The sequence below is a fragment of the Dunckerocampus dactyliophorus genome, chromosome 6 (genome assembly GCF_027744805.1).
Source record: "Dunckerocampus dactyliophorus isolate RoL2022-P2 chromosome 6, RoL_Ddac_1.1, whole genome shotgun sequence".
Taxonomy (NCBI): domain Eukaryota; kingdom Metazoa; phylum Chordata; class Actinopteri; order Syngnathiformes; family Syngnathidae; genus Dunckerocampus; species Dunckerocampus dactyliophorus.
The window spans coordinates 28,472,235-28,482,153 of NC_072824.1; the positions used below are offsets into that span (position 1 = coordinate 28,472,235).

Sequence of the window (9,919 nt, forward strand, 5' to 3'; positions counted from 1 at the left end):
TTTGATAGCTTGATGGATCGGAAAGAACAGGAAGCAACAGTATAATTGTGTGTGTGTGTGTGTGTGTGTGTGTGTGTGTGTGTGTGTGTGTGTGTTTTCTTACTTCACCATTGGGAGAGTCATGGGTGTTATGTGGTGTGTTTTGCATTTTTAACAAGAAAGTGTATTTTTTATGAACCCCTTTGTTTGTCTGCTGGTCTTTGCCATGCATTCATGTATTTATGCCGGCCTGCTACTAGTGAATTTGGACCACCACAAATGGATTTGACATGCATCGTAACGGCGCTCTGAAGTCCGCCGTACGCCTTAAAAGTGAAAGACACAAGGTTTTTTTCTTGCATCGTGCATTCACTCGGCAGGCAAATACAAGCGGTCACAAAAGGCCACGTGGAGAGCGGAGATCCGGACATGCATGGCACCTTCAAAATAAGAGCGCCTAACTTTTATGACTGAGTGTCATAAAAAATATCTTACATATGCAGTTGGAATTGCACGGGTGACTACATCTTCCTTAATCACAAGCACGGGCATTAGAGTTTGTGCAGAGGCTGACATTCTATTAGAAAAGTTAGCCAGGCGACATCCATTTCTCAATTACTGGGCAAAATTGTCTATTGATGTATTGCATCAATAAATATAAGGATTTTTTTCATTTAATTAAGGGACATTTTATTCACTAACCCATAAAGCACACACACTATGCTGGTAAAAGATAAGTGTAAAGTGAGCAGAAGTGGAGCAAGAGACCATAATATGCAAAGTTTGCCAAGTAATGGTGACGGCAAAATGTGGGAACACGACAAATTTGTTCTACCATCTCAGCGCTCAGCGCAAACACAGAGTTGAGTACGAAGAGTGTGTCATGAAGCACCGGTCATGACACCCAGTGAAAAATACAAAACACTTAGCTTGGTAGACACTAAGTGCATTTGCTGTATCGCACGGTTTGTTACCAATAAATCAATAAATGCGATTCACAATTTGAGACAAGTGTATTTACTTATATGGGTTAAGGTTTGTAGCTTTTTATACAAGACTCCGCTGAATGTAATTATACCCTCCTATCGCGATACAACCCAAAATGATTATGATACATGCTAAGGTCCATGTCACCCAACCCTATTAAAAAGTATGTATATTTCCAGAAAGAAGATGGTGGACATTACATCCCCCTAAAGGACAGGTGTTCATGTGACCGTCTGCCCTCGATTGATTGCTCTGTGGTTTTGGAAGCACAGGAGTGGGTTGGTGGCATTCTAGATTGTGTGTGCATGTGGACTGCATGTGTCTGGATTTGGGGGTTGGGTTGCCAACAATAGAACAATCTGAAGTGTGCTTGCTGCCTCAGCCTCCAACTGGTTTATGCGCATGGTCAACAATGTGTCTGGAAGAGTGCTGTGAACACAGAGCAAGCAACCACAGGCAAACCCATGTGCTCTTTAAGGTGCAATTAATTCCTTGCGTCAGTCGGCATTGCACTACAGATGCTATTATCTGCCTATTAGAAGACAACCGTGTTTCATATTCAGTACAGTACCCTCGCCTGCTTAGTGTTGCAATGTGATGAAATGGCTTTGGAGTACTTGTTAACCTCCTTTTTTCCCTTTGACTGTTCTGAAGCTATACTTTTTTTGTATTTCTCTTTCCCGTCTCACTTTACCCCCTTTTTTTTTTCATTTCACTTTTCATTTAGGCTTCTTTGCCTTTACTCCACCAAAGTCCCCTCTTTCAGCCCTTGCCATGAAATGGTAGCTACAGGGTTGTCAGTGTGGTTTCTCCTTTCGGCTGATCCTATTTCAAAGGAAGCAGGAGATCCAGCATTAGCCCAAGCTCTTCTACCCTCAGTCCTAACACACCACAGACTGGAAGGGGAGACTCAGACAGGGAGAGTGAGCGCTCCTTTATTCCATTAGAGGACAGACTCGTTTATAATATCATTCTTCCTCCCTCATACATCTCTCCTCTCTCCCATGGTAGAAAAAAAAAAACTCTTCAAGGGCATCAAACGCCATGTCAGAATAATTTTTCTTCGTTTGAAAAACCGTCCTTCCATCTGTTTGAGGACAGCTATTAAGGACAATGGTGGGCTTATTTAGATATCGGCTCTGCTGCTGTCATGAAGCTGGATATACTTTGATTTGGCCTTTTGATGCCCATCAATGTGTCCACCGCCTGGCGAGAATAACAATTATTTGTGTTGCTTGTGGCACGAGCAGGTTGACTAATGTTTATAGATGGCTTTCTGATTGCATAGCACAAGACATGCAGTCTTTGACACGTAAGAAAATGAACTCACGAGCAGCAAGGAAGTGCTATGTTGTGTCCTTTGCAAACGTGGCGGGTTGTCATTATGAATGTCCCCTTCACGCCACAATTCTCTCCTTCCTCTGATCCCCTTTCCCTGCTTTCTTCCTTTGCTTCTAAAATCCGGCTGTGCTTTTCCTCCTCCGTCAATCGCAGAGTGTCTCGAAGGAGCCACCCGCCCTTACCCCCACCCCTGCTTGCGTCCTCCAATCCCTCCTTTGTCGTTTGCAATAACAGAAAAAATAATTTGTTTTCTTCCTCATGCATATACGCCGTCTGTTCACACACGGGGCGAGGAAACGTATACAGGCTGCTAATCAAATCAAAGTGAACAGGAGATGTCAGGTTATTGCAGCCATAAAGCATAAAAACACACACACGCTTTCTCAGGAACTGTGTATCGCCAAAGTCAATGTTATGAGCACAATGTATTTTCGCTTGTGCGCGAGGGAGCAAAAACATGTATGGACAAATGGGTTTTTTATGATGGAAAAATTCCATAGTGGGTCAAAGCCCCTTGCAGGTGGCAGCAATTAACGGTCATTTTTTCAGATTGTAATGATCCATAATTTACCAGTGTACCCCCTTCCAACTCCTTTCACTCAGGAGAAAAAGGTTTGCGTGGAGGTTTGATTGGGTGCACATTTTATGCCATGTTCTGGTCTGGAAGTAAGGTTGTTCAGAAGGGGCCACTCTGGTTATGGACACATGAGCTAGAAAGGAACCACTCGGTTTCCATTATTGCTCATCCTCAACGCTTATTTTCCCCAAGCGACGGTCTCCGTTTACTGTCCCATCCTTACCTCTTTGTCTCACTGCCAGACTGAGTTGAAAACATGCAAACCTGTCCACCATCTTAGGGATCACTCATACACACAATCCTGCGGCGCTTCTGCCTATGGCTTCCAGCGAACAACCATCATTTTGTTGTTTTGCAAATGACTTCAGAAAATCGTCCCCTGTGAAAAAAAAAAAAACAAGAAAGGATAAAGAAGGCAAGAGATGAAAGACGGTGCACATTTGCAAGTGGCGGATGCTTCTTATTTAGCATATTTCTCACTTCTGCTTTCCCTCCTTCTCCTTTTCTGTTCACCTGAGAGGATTTAAATAAATCCATACAGCATGAGATATAAAAGCAATGCATGAAATGCATTTTGAAAAATGCTTCCCCGGTGATGCAAAACACATTTTCATTTTCAAGTGAGAATGTCCTTTAAAAAAAAAAAAAAAGCTGCTCCAATTTATTAACGTGTGACCTTGCATTTATAGTCACTGTTAATATGCAGCGTTAGATACATGTCACACTTTAGCCTTGTTTATTCTGCAAACAAGGCATGGAGGGGGACGAGTGTTCAACAAGATTTGGAACGCATTGGAAGTAAAACCTCAGGTTGGTGTGCAAGGAGTCATTAAATGAAAGCATTTTCCTGTTGGGTGTTTGTGGCTCGAGAATTGCTTTTTTAATCTATTATCTTAATTCTGTGCTTCAGTGTTCCACAAATTGTAGTGTACGTTCATATTTTCAGGTCAAATAGAAAACAAAAATCATCTGTACTGTATATAAATTTGTTATAATTATTTTATAAATAACAATCATTCTTTGTCTTTTTTTTTTGTAACAGATAAAGATGAGCCCAGCAGCTACACCTGCACCACATGTAAGCAGCCTTTCACAAGCGCCTGGTTCCTTCTCCAACATGCCCAGAACACCCACGGTTTCCGCATCTATCTGGAGAGTGAACCGGGCAGCCCCCTCACCCCTCGTGTAGGCGCTGCTCCGGGGATGGGAGGTGACTGTGCTTCGTCCCAGCCTCCCCTTCATGCTGTCCACCTGGCCGATGGCAGTCCCTATAGCCTGCTGCGAATGCCGGGGTCCGGATCCGGGCGGGATTCAGTATCCACTCCTCGTGAGGGTCGTTATCCCCGGACCCCACCCCTTTTCAGTCCACCTCCGCGCCATCACATCAGCCCGGATGACTTGGCCCTGGCAACCCACCATCCCAGCGCTTTTGACAGGGTGATGAGGCTCAACTCAGTACCGCTTGAACCTCCTCCGACCATGGACTTCTCCAGAAGGCTCCGAGAACTGGCTGGAAATGCCACAGGAGCTTCGCCCCCGCTCTCCCCCAATCGGCCCAACCCTATGCAAAGGCTTCTTCAACCATTCCAACCAGGTTCTAAGCCTCCGTTTTCGGCAACTCCACCTCTCTCCACTTCTCAGTCGCCTTCTGGCTCGCGGTCTACCCCAAATCCGGTATCCAACGCAGCTCAACCGAGCACGCCGCTAAAGGCAAAGTCTTGTGAGTTTTGTGGGAAGACCTTCAAGTTCCAGAGTAACCTTATTGTTCACAGACGGAGCCACACAGGGGAAAAACCATTCAAGTGTCACCTGTGTAACCACGCATGCACCCAGGCAAGCAAGCTAAAACGACACATGAAGACGCACTGTCAGAGTAAGTCTTTGGCGCTAGGTACCAAGTCAGAAGATGGCCTCTCAACAGCCAGCTCTCCTGAGCCTGGCACCAGTGAGCTGATGGGCAGCGCCACCGACGCTCTAAAGTCAGTGGTGGCGAAGTTCAAGAGTGAGAACAATGGTTTGATGACTGAAAATGGAGACGAGGATGAAGATGAAGAGGAGGAGGAAGAAGAGGAAGAAGAAGAGGAAGAAGAGGAGGAAGAGGTTGAGGAGGAGGACATGGAAGGTAAGCCTGTGGTTGATGAGGTAGAGGAGGGGAGGAATGACTATCGCTTCAGCCTGAGACTAGAAGGGGCCCGCCACCACCAGAACAGTGTTGCTTTGCACCCTCGGCGTCGGAGCACGTCGCAGGAGCCCTGCGATGATGACTCAGCGATGGAGTCGGATCGAGCAGATGATGGAACCGCAACGACTCTGAATGGTCTTGGACCCTTATCTACTGACGGCCTTTCCAGGAAGCTGTTGGGTGGAGGCATGAGCCCGGGCTCCCTCAGTCCTCTCTCCAAACGCATCAAGGTGGAGAAGGATATAGACCCCCCTACTCCCACCATCCCAAACTCGGAGAACGTCTACTCCCAGTGGCTGGCAGGCTACGCCGCCTCACGACAACTCAAGGACCCCTTCCTCAACTTTACCGGTGGGGACTCCAGACAATCGCCCTTTGCCTCCTCATCCGAACACTCGTCCGAGAACGGCAGCTTGCGCTTCTCTACTCCGCCTGGCGAGCTGGACGGGGAACGTGCCGCCTCGGGACGCAGCGGCACGGGCAGCGGGGCCAGCACGCCTCACGGCGGCAGCGGGAACGGCAGGCCGAGCTCCAAGGACGGTCGCCGGAGCGACACCTGCGAGTTTTGCGGGAAGGTTTTCAAGAACTGCAGCAACTTGACAGTTCACCGACGCAGTCACACTGGAGAGCGGCCCTACAAGTGCGAGCTGTGCAGCTACGCCTGCGCCCAGAGCTCAAAGCTCACGCGCCACATGAAGACCCATGGACAGATGGGCAAGGACGTTTACAAATGTGAAATTTGCCACATGCCTTTCAGTGTCTACAGTACTCTGGAGAAACACATGAAGAAGTGGCACAGTGACCGCCCTCTGGCTAACGACATTAAGACAGAGTAGGCAGAGAGCAGCATGCTGGACGTTTTCTCATTCAGCTGGCTAAAATGCAACCCTGGCTATGTAGCCGATCGATGGGGATAGGAGCACAGGGTCAGACAACCGTACACAGTACAGCCCTGTCATCGTTCCCGACCGCTGGGGCAATACTCATGTATCAAACACAAAAAAAATTTGAGCCTTTCTATTGTGCAATAATTTACACATTTTGTAATTTTTTGTAACTGGACAGCATGCTTGGTGTGTTTTTGGCTACGTAGAGAAATCGATCATGGCTGGTGGGTTCGGTTTTGCTCGTGTTGCTGTTGATTGTTTTGATTTAGCCAACATATTTGAACTCACGCCGCATACAGTGCATATTGTTTTACATATCATGTACAGTTTTGTTTCCAACGGTGTCATATTATTCAAACATCAACAAGACAAGCAGGGTCACATTTGAAACTGATCTTTGTGAATGATTTTCCATGCAAGATTGACTTAAAATACCTATATGTACATAAATATATATACAAGGATTGGGCTGCCTATGAAGTGCTAGGCACAAGCACCATGACCTATTTCTTTTACAAACAGCAATGAAATTAATAATATGGTGTAAAATGACAACAAAGAGTGCCTTGGATATTTTACCTGCATTAGTTAATCCTCCTTTTGCTATAAGCTCGGAGTTTCAGATGTAGATGATTACAGGACATTTTGCGCACATATGGAATGAGCAGGTCCTTGCATCAAGCACCTGTGCAGCCCTGTCGTGTCGTGACTTAGCAGCGTGTTAAGGAACCAGCTGAAATGAAATTGAAAAGAAAAACAGATCATGTTTATCTCCGGTAAATCATTTATCTGCCTGGCTCATGTATATTTTCATTCTTCAGCTTATGGTTTTGTTTACTGGCATGTTACATGCTCAAAGGGTGTGCGGAGATTCGGTTTAGTGTTCATGTTTTCTGGTACATGTGTATCATACTGAGAGGGTACTCTGAGGAGTTGTTTTAACCAACGTGAAGCTCTTAATTTTCCAGAGTGTTTATTTTCTTTTAAAATGAAATTTAGCTGTTTTTTTTTTTTTTAAGTAGCACGGTTTGTTGGTGTCATCAAGGCAGTCAGTGTAGCCTACAGTAACTTGAAGACCACACAGTGGATTTTAGTCTTTTTAAACAAGACAGATTTAGATTTTGGTGAGGATGGGGATGCTATGATTTCAGGGTTATGGGCGGGGAACGGGAATGACCAAGTGTCTCTACAGTGTCCTCTTTATTCTTTTGACTGCATTAGATTTCAAATGTTTTACTGACATTTGTAACGTTCTAAAGTCAATTTCCAAATTGAATAGCAAAGCAAGCTAAGTATTCTCCACCCTCACGTTTTAAAATGTTCTTTTTGAACGGACATCCGCTCAAAGTCATTCTATTGGTAGTGATTTCCTCTCTCCATCCCCTGTCATTGTTAATGATATAGCACTTGTCACTCTGCCTTGGAGTCTGTATCTGTCTCTCTAATCGGCAGTACAGTTGGTTGAGTATAAAATGAGGACCGGATTCCATATCCGGGACTATTTACATGCACTGTTCCATTTCCCCAGTTTACAGTTGGACGCTCAAGGGAAAAACTTGGCTTTTATGCTGACAAATAACTGTGGTGTCATTAGTTTGAATTAAAAAATAAAAAATAAAAAAGACAAAAAAAAGTGAGCTTCAACTATTGCCAGCCATGAGAGCAAAACCGCCGTTTGGCTCATTGGGGTATCAATGCAGGAAACGCCATAGAAATGTCCTGCTTCATATTAACTTTAGAAATGACTGAAATGACTGAATTGTTTTGTTTTTTAAGAGGCTAACTAAATTGTGTTGTTTTTTAAAGTACATGTCAACGTCTTTTTCGGGGAGACCTTTATTTAAATGTTATTTTGAATTTTTATTGTCGTTTCTCTTTCCTGTCTTGTTGACATTCAGGACTTGATCACTATGTAAAGAATTGTAATGTCTCGCATCTTTTTTGCCTTTACTATACACAAGTCTTCAGGTTGAACAAAAATTTTGCATCGGGGGAGATATATGATATATAAATATATAGAGAGAACTTAAACACATAGGAAAATGCACACTCATGTAAGTTCCTAAGTTCAAAACACATTTATGGTCGACTTTTTTCCTGTATTTAGAATGGTATTTGAAATTAATGTTCACTTAGTGTAGGCACTTATAGTATTTATGTTGGAGCCTGTATTTTTAATGGTTTTGCCTGTACTCTTTAAAGGTTTCAATGTACCCTTTTTTCTGTAGTTTAAAAAAAAAATCCCAACAAGCTGCCACCGTATATTTTCTTAATTTGGCAGGATAATATAGTGTGAATAATTTGTATGCTTGAAAATAAGTATAATTTTTCAAAACTAAAATGTTGTGGTGTTCCTCAAGGGTGAGAGGTCATATGATGGCCTTTTCAGGCAGTCCCGCTGAACTTCCCACAATGAGGTAAAAACAGGTGGTTGTACATATCTTTTTTGTTTGTTTTATTTTTTATTTTTCCTGCCATTTTATATGCAGTAATACAAGCTATTGTTGGGGTTTCTTGCTAGCCAACTTTTTACTGTCCTTAAACATGTACCACCTGATAACATTCCAGCTGTTAATGAAAAAAAAAAAACCTAAACTTTTGTCATATGCAATCAATCCAACACGAATCTGAAAAGCATTTTTTTTTTCGTCTTTTGCAGAATTTTATTTTGTTATTTTGAATTGATTTCCTGTTGGGTTTTTTTCTTTGCCAAACGAACCACGGTGCTTTATGATTTACATAAGGTACATGTCATATCATATGCAAGTCATTCTCTCAAAATGACAGAAGGAGAGAAAGAAAGGTTTGGTACATGTTTTCTCTGCTGACGGTACTGAGGTACATCCGTGTTTCCTGTGTTCTCTATTTACTCGAAAGTTATCTGCTCTCAACTGAACTTGAAGTTGACCTGCGGCATTGGTTGACATTATTTATTATGACTACGCCCGCATACTGTACACTGTATGCTCTGTTCCGAGTGTCACAGCAAAACACATCTGTTAATTTCCCGCCCACCCCCCCCACCATGAGGAATTCTGATGGCTTAGGTTCTTTTGTTGGAGGACCAAAGGTCACAGACCGACACTTAAGAGTTCCAGCTACAAATATTGTTTTTCAGGTACAAAACTGCCAGTCTGTTTTCAGCTGTTGCCTGCATTAGTCTCTTCACTCAGCCATTTTGTCTTGGAAAAAAATAAAATGTATTGCATACATACCGTATATGATTTTGGTGTTTTTCTTGATATAAACCATCCACCTGTTTTCTATGCCGCTTATCCTCATTTGATTCGCGGGGGGTATGCTGGAGCCTATACCGGCGAGAGGTGGAGCGAGAGGCGGGGTACACCCTGGACCGGTCGCCAGATAGTTGCAGGGCACATACAATCATTCACGCTCACATTCATCCCTAACATGCATGTTTTTGGAATGTGGGAGGAAACCGGAGTACCCGGAAATAGCATAGAATGCATACAAACTGGAGAGCCGAGCCCTGGTCTTCCCAATCTCCTGACTGTGTGGCCAACATGCTAACCACTAGGCCACCATGCGTCCCTGATATAAACCATTCTCAAGTTAAATAGAATGGATTGTCCGGTCTGGACAATATAGGGTACAATGAATTCACACACAAAAAAAACCCAAAACAGAAGACCATGAAGTGTAACCTTTTAAACAGAATCCATTTTCCCAGATGCTGGCGGACCTCTGATGTGTTTGAATTCATATAATTAATAAGATTAATACTGTAGAATACATTTTCCCCATTCGTAGTCATCATAAAACCAGACCTGCCAACCTTGAAACAGTTTTATGAGTACTCTCCCTCTTGAGTACTGCTTGGTAGCTTCCTTCGTAGCAATGGTAATTAAAGACAGAAGAAGAGTGTTATTGCGTTTGAAACCAACTGTTGGGTAACAACAAATGTTGATCCAAAAGAAGGAGAGAAGGAGAATGTTTTCGCAGAGG

At 43.6% G+C, this 9,919-nt stretch overlaps 1 protein-coding gene across 1 annotated transcript in view; it reads left to right on the forward strand.

The window, feature by feature from the left end:
* The window catches only part of bcl11ab (BCL11 transcription factor A b), a 48,104-nt gene extending 38,932 nt beyond the window's left edge, over positions 1–9,172 (forward strand). The window contains exon 3 of the mRNA XM_054778818.1: positions 3,927–9,172. Coding sequence (XP_054634793.1) covers positions 3,927–5,902 — 1,976 coding nt within the window. The 3' untranslated portion in view covers positions 5,903–9,172. The remainder of the gene's footprint in view (positions 1–3,926) is intronic.
* The last annotated feature ends 747 nt before the right edge of the window (positions 9,173–9,919 follow it).